Below are 10,258 nucleotides of genomic sequence, written 5' to 3' on the forward strand. Positions count from 1 at the left end.
CACCGTATATCAGGTCCTCTCGCCTGATCTGGGTCGATCCGTCTCGCCTGACCTGGGTCGATCCGTCTCGCCTGACCTGGGTCGATCCGTCTCGCCTAACCTGGGTCGACTCGCCCGACCGCGCAAGAAATGTATAAATATGCGAGAGTTGATACACTTCTGCTTCAATGCGTCGCTATATCTTGCACTGTCGTGTTTGTGAGTTTTCTAACGCTTGACTATATATAGCATGGTCAGACAAAAGCTGCATTGACCCCGGCAAACAAGAACCTGGAATATAAAATACGAAACACTCCAGCTAAACGCGTTATGTTTACAAGTTTATGAATGTGCATGCCCTTTTTATTACTGCATGTACTATTGGACCCGGATTTCAACTTTCAGGGTCAAAGGCGAACTAAATATCGCGGTGATCTGGCATAACGTGTTTCACGATGGAGGCTGCAGTAGACGTAGCAGCCAAGTGGGTTGAGGAGAACATCACCGTTCTGACATGTGGGGGGATATCAGTACTGGTCCTTATTGCCAGTACCCTGTACCTCACCTGCTGCAGGGGCGGGGGTGGACGCGCACCCCCGGGACCAACAAAATGGCCGCTGGTGGGTTCCTTCCTGAATATGGCGTTGTTAGGGCGAGACAAACCTCATCATTTCTTCCCAATGATACACAAGAAGTACGGCCAAATTGCCAGGATATATTTTGGACAATATCCTGTGATTGTTGTGTCTGGATATAATGCTATAGAAGAGGTGTTTGTGAAACAGGAAGAGAACACCATCGACAGACCTAGCTTCGTCCCGGGAGTTAAGGCCGTTAAACGCATTGGGAGAGGTACGTACTGGGAGTGAGCTTGTGTTTGACATGTCTATTTTCAGGGATTGGCTTCATGTTAAACTGAGGAATGCAGCAGTACATCTATATCTATATCAACGCGTCTCGTGGTTTATGCACTAGCGAGTCTGGTTGGAGTTAAGCGGACAACATATTTAAGTGATTGGTTTAATATAGTGATTGGGTAAATATTGTGTTCCTATACTAAAACCTATAATTGGAGTTTAGACATATTGGTAAAATATATTGCTTTATAAACTTGACCCAAAGCATCGTCGACGAGAATGCACGTTGTTGTCCTACGCCCCCTGCTTGTAATAACTATATAGTAGCAGGGTTGGATGGAGACATACCCTGACGCTGCTCATTACATCAACCATTGGTTTTACAGGCCACTGCAACTGAAAAGATGCGAAACACCCGCTTCTTTGATATTACTACGCTGACCGGTGAAAACCCGGGTTAGAGTTGGTCTTCAGTAACCGTTTTTGGTCGTAAGAGGCGACTAACGGGATCGGGTGGTCAGGATCGCCGACTTGGTTGACACATGTCAACTGCGTAGATGCTCATGATATCAATCACTGGATTGTCTCTTTCAGACTTGATTATTTAGAGACCGCCGCTATATAGCTGGCATATTGTTGAGTGCGGCGTTAAACAGCAAAAACAACAATGACATATTTTAGTGCTATGAGGTGAGGTGAAATGGGATTTAACGTCGTACTTGAGAATACTTCGCTCATATGACGAGGTGCATGCGTGTGTATGTGTGGCTGCTTGTACTAGCCCAGACTTTAGCTGGTTTTATAGTGCTAGCTCACTGAGATACCATGCTGCAGTGAAGCATGAATACCCCACTCAGACACATTATACTGACTCCGAGCCGACCAGTCCTTGTTGTACCCATAAATGCCGAGCGATAGGCAGGGACCAACAAGTTTTAACGTCTGTCGGTATGGCGCGGCTGCTGATCGACCCCGGGACCTTCCGCTCTCCGGACGGACGCTCTCACCACACCACGGTGGCGGTCTCACTGTGCTATGACCCATTAACTACGTGATACTAAGTTAACCTTTTGGCAGTGAGTTAAGGTTTCTAGTCACATCGCAAGTATTTCATCCATACAGTGACCTAGACAGGGTTTACATTCATGACACATATCGAAAATATGAAAATACCACGTTGGGTTTTTTTTGTTTTTTTGTTTTGGTTTTTTTGCGGGGTGTGTCTGTGTGTGTGTGTGTGTGTTTGTTTTTTTGTTTGCTCATTTTAGGTATCCCTCAGCTTGATGTTGCTGCATGTTTCTTCTCTTTCACTGTTATCTGAATATCGTCCGTATATACCGTATTTCCCCTACTAAGCGCCTGGTTCAACGGTGTTCCAGACCCGGCGCTTACTGGGTCTAATTACCATAATTGTTAGTGAGCTGCTTTACCTACCGGCACTTATTAGAGGAAATTCGGTAATTATGTTTCTTAAATCTAGAGACGATGTCTCCGCATGTCGTTAAAAGGCACATTTTCTATTTGTCACATAAATAACTTCATTAGTCTCCAGGGAGTAATGGTTAGGTGACAAAAAAATATTAAATATTTTCATCTAAGAGTTTCAGAAGACACATGACATTGATGACTTTTTTGTGTATATGTCATATGGATGTTTAATCGAAGACGTTCTTGTGAAAAATACTGATGCTGTAGTATTTTAGTTGAATGTCACACTGTTGTTACGAAGTGATTTCCAAACTGAAACACAAGCTACAAAAACATTATTTCCAAAGTAAAATAAAATGTTACAGTAGACACTCGAGGCTAATTATTCAATGGTGTTCATGTTGTTAATTTATGTAGGCACCATCAGTTTTCAAAATACTGCCCCACCCAGAAACGTTTCGAGCTATCAAAGCGTGTCGTGTACATGTAGATAACAAAGGTAGATAACTCTAAATTGAAGTAAAAAGCACTTCTCGCTATCGCCGACCGCTTTTGCATCTGGCCAGACATATTTGTTCTCCTTCAATTTGTGGCTGTCTTTTAATATTGCTCCCAAAGCATTTACAAACTTTCTCCCAAGACAAATATTTACACATAACACTGTAGACACCAAGTTACCATATTTGACATACTCTTCGTTTCAGGAGTTCTGTTTGCCAGTGGTGAGGACTGGGCAGGGCCAGGAAAACTGCTGCGATCAAGTCTTGCTACCATTGTTAACAGTGTGGAATATGAAACAATCTTAACCGAGGAGATAAAGATACTTATTGATGACTTCTCGAAGGCGGGACAGATCAGCTTTCAGCCTGGGGGCACCATAGAGAAGGCAGTCCTGACTTGTCGATATGCCGCAATCACTGGAAAGAGGTTCGTTTATATTTTTCTAATTCCAATAGAGACCTGGAGAGGATTTCAGGAGCACAGAAACCTTCTTTGAAAAGTCGATGAAACACACAGACCCTTGGGAGAACTGTATGCATTATTACTGCGTTGTTTAGGAGATAGACAGACCTCCCAGGGGAGGTCAAGAAGAAGCATGATCCTCTTTGAAGCGTAAAGGGGAAACTCGGACCTAGTTTTCCAGGGGAAACACCTCCTTGAACGATTCCAGCTGTAATGCATACCACTTAGAGAGTTCCAGGGAATAATATATAATATTATCATAATGATAATGGTATTGACTTGTGTTTATCTCAATGTAAATCACATTTGCAATCTAGTTAAAACATTTTCTATTTTTAACCATTTGTACCAGTTGTTTGGAGGGTAATATGGAACTTAATATTGAAGTTTCTGTTACACTTTCTGTGATCGTGTAAATAAAGTATCCACGCATGGCTCATAGCTTTAACCTAAATGTGTTGGGCATTTTCATACAATCAATGCTATCATGATTGATTTACTGTAAATGAGTGACCCATGATGGTGAAAGCTGCGTGTGGTAACACATATGAACTTTCATCAGTCAAGCTTGTTACATCTAGCTTTGTAGTTGTATGTGACGTAAACGTCAGAATCATGAACATATGGTGATACAACCTATATATGAAATTATTAGTCAAATACGAAAATACAGAATACAATATATCTAATACTAATATCATCTGATGCTTGTATTATACTTTGTTTGTGTAATACATTTTACAGACTGGCACATACTGATCCTAGTCTTGAGAGGTTGCTGGTGTATTTAGATGATATTTCAAGGTATGGCGGGACATTCTCTCCTCTAGCCATAGTACCTCTGCTGAAGTATCTTCCATTCACTGGCAAGGTGGGTCAAACCATATACTTGTCATTCATCTTGCTCTGTATGTAGTGTTTTTTCAGATTAGAAGCAGTCAGATAGGCTTAAATCACTTATCACATGCAGAACATGCAGAACATCACTGACGAGTAAACATAGTAATATTTCCGAACATAATCTTCGAAATCAGATATATGGGATATTTACAGAAATCTTGTTTACAGATTCGTAAATCGCAAACTTTCGTATTTCAGGCGTACCGAAATTTGATAGGAGCATACGACGGTCTTCAAGCAATGTTGAAGGCAGAGGTCGAAGACAGAAAGCAAAACTATGAGGGTCGAGCACAGTCTGTTCTTGACTTCTTCCTTGAGGAGCAAAAGAGCAACCCGGAGTCAACTCACTATTCAGGTACCGTCCTTTATAAAATGCCGACATTCTTGTAGAATCGAAAATATGACTTGCCAATATGAACACCACAGTAATATATTGAACTTGATCAATATGAATATGAGAACAATTTGATCTAGACACTTTAGTCTACATTCCGATAAATAGGCATAGTATGGTATCTCAGGAGCGTATGGCGTCATGCGTTGTATTTTGACGCAATGGTATTCCAGCGTGACTTCATGTCGAACGACTGTGAGAAGAACATCCGCAAATGTAATAACAATAATGCTCCTGGAGACCTATTGTCACGACCTCACAGCTTACAAAGATGCTCAACAGGCACATATTGCACCTAAGTCTCGCATTTTCATCACTTACACTGCAATATATAGTATGACCAGAAATTATTGAGAATTTTAGGAATATGTTTAATTAGGATTTAGTATAAAACAACCTTGACCGGCTATCAAGTGCATGGTTTCATTCAAGAGAGACAAATCCGTTAATCCTTTTCATTAGTTTGTGAAGGGTTATCCCCCTTTGTTTACTTTGTATAACCTAAATGTGTATTGACGACCATATGGAAAACATATTTGTTCTTGTCCCAATGTTTCAGGAGGTATATGTGTTTGAAGAAGGTGACTCGTTTGTTTGAGTCATTTAAGTCCAAACTTACGAATGAAACACAGGTTTCAACATAAATTTTCATTTTTTTACCCGTTCGGGTTACAGTTGATCAAACAAATACCGCATGTCCTCGAAATGTTGTATCTTGTTATGTGCTTCTTTCAGTTGTTAAATTTTGTTTTTATTTTTTATTTTTTTTTATTTTTTTATTTTTTTGTTTTTTATTTTTTATTTATTTATTTTTTTTTTTTGGGGGAGTTCAGTATTATGTTACTTTAAAAATATAATTACATGCGATTTCTTGTAGAATTGGAAATGGGAATTGGGAATTATTGTATTTAGATGAATGTCTCATGTGCAACTCTAACGATAACGGTGCATATCTTCTTCCTGTAAATCTTGAAATGTAAGGTACATTTGTCCTGCAGATGGCAATATAGCGGTGAGTCTGGAGGAGTGTTGCACCGCAGGGGAACCCCCCATTGGATGGACTGTCGTTTGGGCTGTGATTTACGCAACAGCACATCCCAGTGTGCAAACAAAGTGCCAAGAAGAGATTGACAAGGTGACAACACACCCTGGCTGATGTTGGATCATGGTAGCTGAGTACAGTAGAACACGGTTATAGCGAACACGGTTATAGCAAACACGGATACGACGAAAAGATAACTAACTGAGCATTTTGTGATCAGATTATTTGTTCCAGAAAAAGGGAAAATATCATTTTACATCCGCTTTTACTGAATAAATTATATTGTTTGCTGGGCATGCCTAATATTCTGGAAAATGTATTCTGAACTTAATTGTATGACTGATCCATTTTAAGCAGCGTTTCTGTTTCTAAAAAACTTCCGGCTGAAGATATCCTACGGAGGATGAATGATTCGTTATACATGTATAGGAGACTAGGCATCAATGGTATATTAGACTCACAAGGACATAAGCATGAACATACAATAGAACACACATGGACCTTCACTTGTAATTCCCATTGGAAAACGTGTAATACATGATATCATCTCTGTTCTCAAGGTATGTGGCAAATCTCGTCCCGTCAAGTTTTCGGACATCGACAAACTGCCCAATGTGCGTGCTGCAGTATATGAGACACAGCGTCTCGTGACAATAGGTGAGTGAGTAAATGAGATGGGCTTTACGGCAGTTCATTTAGTTCAGTAAGCTTAATAAGAGTGGAAACCCCAGTAGGATGGTCTTATGAACGGTCACATTCAGATGAACCTCACGAACAAGGGCGTTATACTGACATTTAAATAATCAATATCAGGTCGAAAGTTGGAGTCAAGCCTTAAAACACGGAATCTTGACAAAGGGAAAAAACTGTACAAAAATTGCACCACTTTCTGCTTGAAGCAGAAATTTCTTCTCAATATGGAAAGCCTGCAGTAGCTTTTGAAAAAGTCTCATCAAAGTAATGTATAAGTTTTCTTCAAATTCCAGTTCATATCTCCGCACCTCATTCAACAACAACCGATATGGACTTGAAGGGTTTCCATATTCCGAAAGACACAATTATATTCAACCACATCAGATCGGCTCACATGGACGAGACCCAGTGGAAGAACCCACAAGAGTTTGATCCTTCGCGGTTCCTGGATGGCAACAGTGTCAAATTTCCTCCAGCATTTATGCCTTTTGGAATTGGTAAAATATTAATAAATGGGTCTTCATGGGTTTCTTTTTTTTGTTACAAGTTCTTTTTAAGGCCAAAATTTAATGTTTTGGAATTTTAGTTCGCAACCGTGTGTCTGTTAATAAGCCAACAATTGCGACTATTATGCGAATCCTTATCAGCGAACATAGTTAAGAGTCAATCAAGTATATTTCTGTATTGAAGGTTATGTCAATGTGTTATAGTATAATTATTTAGTTCCGTTTTGGTATCCGGGTTAGAACTGGTCTTCTGCAACCCATGATTGTCAAACGGGATCGGGTGGTCAGGGTCGCTGACTTGGTTGACACATGTCATCGCATCCAAAATGTTGCTCATGCTGTCAATCACTGGATTCTCTGATCAAAACGCGATTGTACTCAGACCATCGTCAGCCAGCTGAAACATTGCTGAGTGCGGGGTTAAACAACAAACAAACAAAACAAAACAAACAATCATAGTATGAATATTATAGCATCACAATTACCCATATTTCAGGAGCCAGGAAGTGTGCCGGATCAGTTGTTGCTGAGAGGGAAGTCATGATGATGTTCGCAAGTCTTCTCCAGGCATTTACATTTTCCAGTACGGATGCAATGAACTACGATGGAATAGGAACCGTGGCAGGTATCCGTCCGCCTTACACCAACATCACTGTTTCCAGGAGAACCTAGAGACCAGACAGCCAATAGAAAGACCAATATATCTCACGTGGTCACGCTTGAGTGATGTAATCCTAGTTAACGCACCGGACTATGTCCACTTCCAGGCCGATGTAATTGGCATATAATGTACATTGTAACCTATCCTGTTTAGCCAAACAACATTTGGTTGATGCATCTTGCGCTCTGCGTTTGGCACAAAGACATGTGATGATATTCATCTCCAGTATCGGATGGCTGGCAAAGGGTGGATGAAAGATAGCTAATGGGAAGACCAACACCTACCATCGGATGACACTTGAACACACTGGAACCCTACCAATGCACGTCTTTGTGAATGTATTGTTGATGTCTATTCATGACGACCTATGTCTCAAAGAACATGTAATCGCTGATAACGATCGTAGTACATCAAGAATCACTGAATATAATCATTAGTTAGAATATGGTCTTCCTTGGATAAAGGTGCAAATGGTTACCTTTTTTTCAGTTGCATTGCATATTTACTGTCAACAAGGGTAGATAACTATGTTAGTCCTCATCTTTACTGTGTCCTCAGTAATCTGTACTTTTCATAAGAGGCAATTTTACAGATCGGTTGCTGAGGCTCGATGTCTTGGTCGTCATTTTACTCCTACAGCGTGTACAGTGGTCTAAGTCACTTGATTGTCTGGTCAAGATTCGATTATGTCATGTAGATGGAATATTGATGAATGCGACGTTAAACGACAAACAAAGAACCATCATCCGTGTCAGCTCACATTGGCTGTAGGCTCAGTCCCCAAGAAAACAAATAATTATTATCTCCCCGGTGTGGTACGATGAAGCGCTAGCCATATCTCATTGAGCTTGACCACTCAGTCCGAATTACAACGAGCCTTGGTTCCCTGGAACCAGTTCCATCACGAATTCCCATTGGGTTTAAAGTAATACAAACACATATTCTTATTTTCGAATCGATTATTTTAAACTGTTGCACATAGGACCTTAGTAATCTATATTTTTCATAAGAGTGAGTTAGAGAGTTTTACGCCGCTTTTAGCAACATTCCAGCAATACCACAGCAAGGGACACCTGAAATAGGCTTCACACATATTAACATGGAGGAGACGGACAAACTTCTTTGAGTGGCATTTTAGAAGCTGGGAAGTACAAAATTGACAAAATTTATGGATAACAACTTCTTTATTACGAGAGTGCGACGTTTCGATACAGGTTCTTGTACCGTTGTCAAGCCTTGCGACGTTTCGATACAGATTCTTGTACGTTGTCAAGCCTTGACAACGGTACAAGAATCTGTATAGAAACGTTGCACTCTCGTAATAAAGAAGTTGTTATCCATAAAGTTTGTCAATTTTGAAACGGACAAAGCTTAGCAAATATTTTATGACGGTAGAGGTTATTGAAAATTGGATATATTACAGACCTACTGACCACGATATTGTACTTACCTGCCAAGTGTACAGACCTACTGACCACTCTATTGTACTTACCTGCCAAGTGTACAGACCTACTGACCACGTTATTGTACTTACCTGCCAAGGGTCACATTGATAGGGAACATCGGACATAATCCGGGACCAGTATCTCCTAAGATAACAGAGCCAAGGTGCTATACATTTTGTGCAATATCGTCTTTACGGCTGTTTGTATTCCACATTGATCAAATCACGCGCGTGCTACACATACCTTCGTGGCATATTCGCAACTGGTCATCCATTGTACACGTTTATCATGGATGCATCGGTCAAACTAAATGATATAATATCGAGTTCACAATAACAACGTTATAGTAAGTGTAATTAGTAAATGCGATTGTCGTCGATAGCTGGAAAAGGTGTATAATACGAACGACAATCACAAATCGGCTGTCTAGTAAATTCACCCAGGTAAGGAAATTTACTTTCTTCTACTTTGTTAAAACCTTCACGCTTCATGAATTTGATCTATCGTACCGTAACCATATGTTACAACCTTCAGGTATGTGGAACGTGGCATCCTTTCATGGATTTCTCAGATATTCTGTATTACTGTTTATGTTTACTGATGAACACTATGCTGTGTTGAATATGTAGTTGTATACTGTATATCCTGTGTGACGACCCACTCGGGTCGGCCGTGCTCTATTCAGTGGTGCGTGAACTGAGGTAATAATAATAATAATAATAATAATTGGCTTGTATAGCGCCTAGTTTCCATCACAGATGCTCAACGGCGCTGCATACATTGTTAAAAACACAATGAGTGTGAAAAGAGTTCTATTCAGAAGCCATCTTGAAGAAGTATGAGGTGGTGTACCTTGATATTTATCATCACTGATGTATCGTGTGTAATTCTTTTATAGCATTGCTGTTCTTGATATATATGTACTCCAATAAACGATTGTGAAACTTGATTATGTATTGTAGAGAAGACTAGTTATGTATTCATTCGGAGGCTCTGTAATAAACTCATCGTTTATTTACTCAGATATTGTGTGAACCTCTTGCCAAGCGAGGTAGTTCCCCAAACACTTGCGTTTTGATAAATTGTACCCATGTAGTGAATCGAACCCGGGTTTTCGGCGTGACGAGCGGATGTTTTAACCACTAGGCTCCCCCACCGCCCCCCCTCTCATAAGAGGCGATATCAGACGATCGGGTGTTCAGATTCGGCGACTTGGTGGATGTCTGACATTTTATTTTATACCGTGTTGCCAATGGTTTCAATCACGGGATTGTCTGGTCGGGATTATGTCATGTAGCTGTGCTATTGATTCGAGCTACGTTAAACGACAGGCCAAAAGCACCATCCGTGTCACATTTGTTGTCTAAGCCTTAATGCGCCAGAAAAAACG

At 40.4% G+C, this 10,258-nt stretch overlaps 1 protein-coding gene and 1 long non-coding RNA gene across 2 annotated transcripts; both read left to right on the forward strand.

Annotated features, from left to right (window-relative positions):
* Nucleotides 1-234: 234 nt before the first annotated feature.
* On the forward strand, nucleotides 235-7,956 carry LOC124260608 (cytochrome P450 2J6-like). Its single transcript, XM_046694929.1, has 8 exons — nucleotides 235-831; nucleotides 2,969-3,191; nucleotides 3,972-4,098; nucleotides 4,326-4,482; nucleotides 5,520-5,656; nucleotides 6,124-6,220; nucleotides 6,550-6,753; nucleotides 7,259-7,956. The coding sequence occupies exons 1-8, from the start codon at nucleotides 435-437 to the stop codon at nucleotides 7,432-7,434; spliced, it is 1,518 nt and encodes a 505-aa protein (XP_046550885.1). The 5' UTR covers nucleotides 235-434; the 3' UTR covers nucleotides 7,435-7,956.
* Nucleotides 7,957-8,668: 712 nt separating this feature from the next.
* Nucleotides 8,669-9,886, forward strand: LOC124260612. The gene is made up of 2 exons (XR_006894133.1): nucleotides 8,669-8,880; nucleotides 8,966-9,886. It is a non-coding gene; the product is annotated as an uncharacterized LOC124260612 (long non-coding RNA).
* The last annotated feature ends 372 nt before the right edge of the window (nucleotides 9,887-10,258 follow it).

This window comes from Haliotis rubra, unplaced genomic scaffold, assembly GCF_003918875.1.
Source record: "Haliotis rubra isolate DU_JTF1 unplaced genomic scaffold, ASM391887v1 Scf77, whole genome shotgun sequence".
Classification (NCBI taxonomy): Eukaryota; Metazoa; Mollusca; class Gastropoda; order Lepetellida; family Haliotidae; genus Haliotis; species Haliotis rubra.

Bases quoted from the DNA above. Each gene is read 5' to 3' on its own strand.
- LOC124260608 (XM_046694929.1), top strand. From the start codon at position 435: ATGGAGGCTGCAGTAGACGTAGCAGCCAAGTGGGTTGAGGAGAACATC. The intron at 3,192-3,971 runs GTTCGTTTATAT...TACATTTTACAG, and splicing joins GCCGCAATCACTGGAAAGAG to ACTGGCACATACTGATCCTA. The intron at 4,483-5,519 runs GTACCGTCCTTT...TTTGTCCTGCAG, and splicing joins GGAGTCAACTCACTATTCAG to ATGGCAATATAGCGGTGAGT.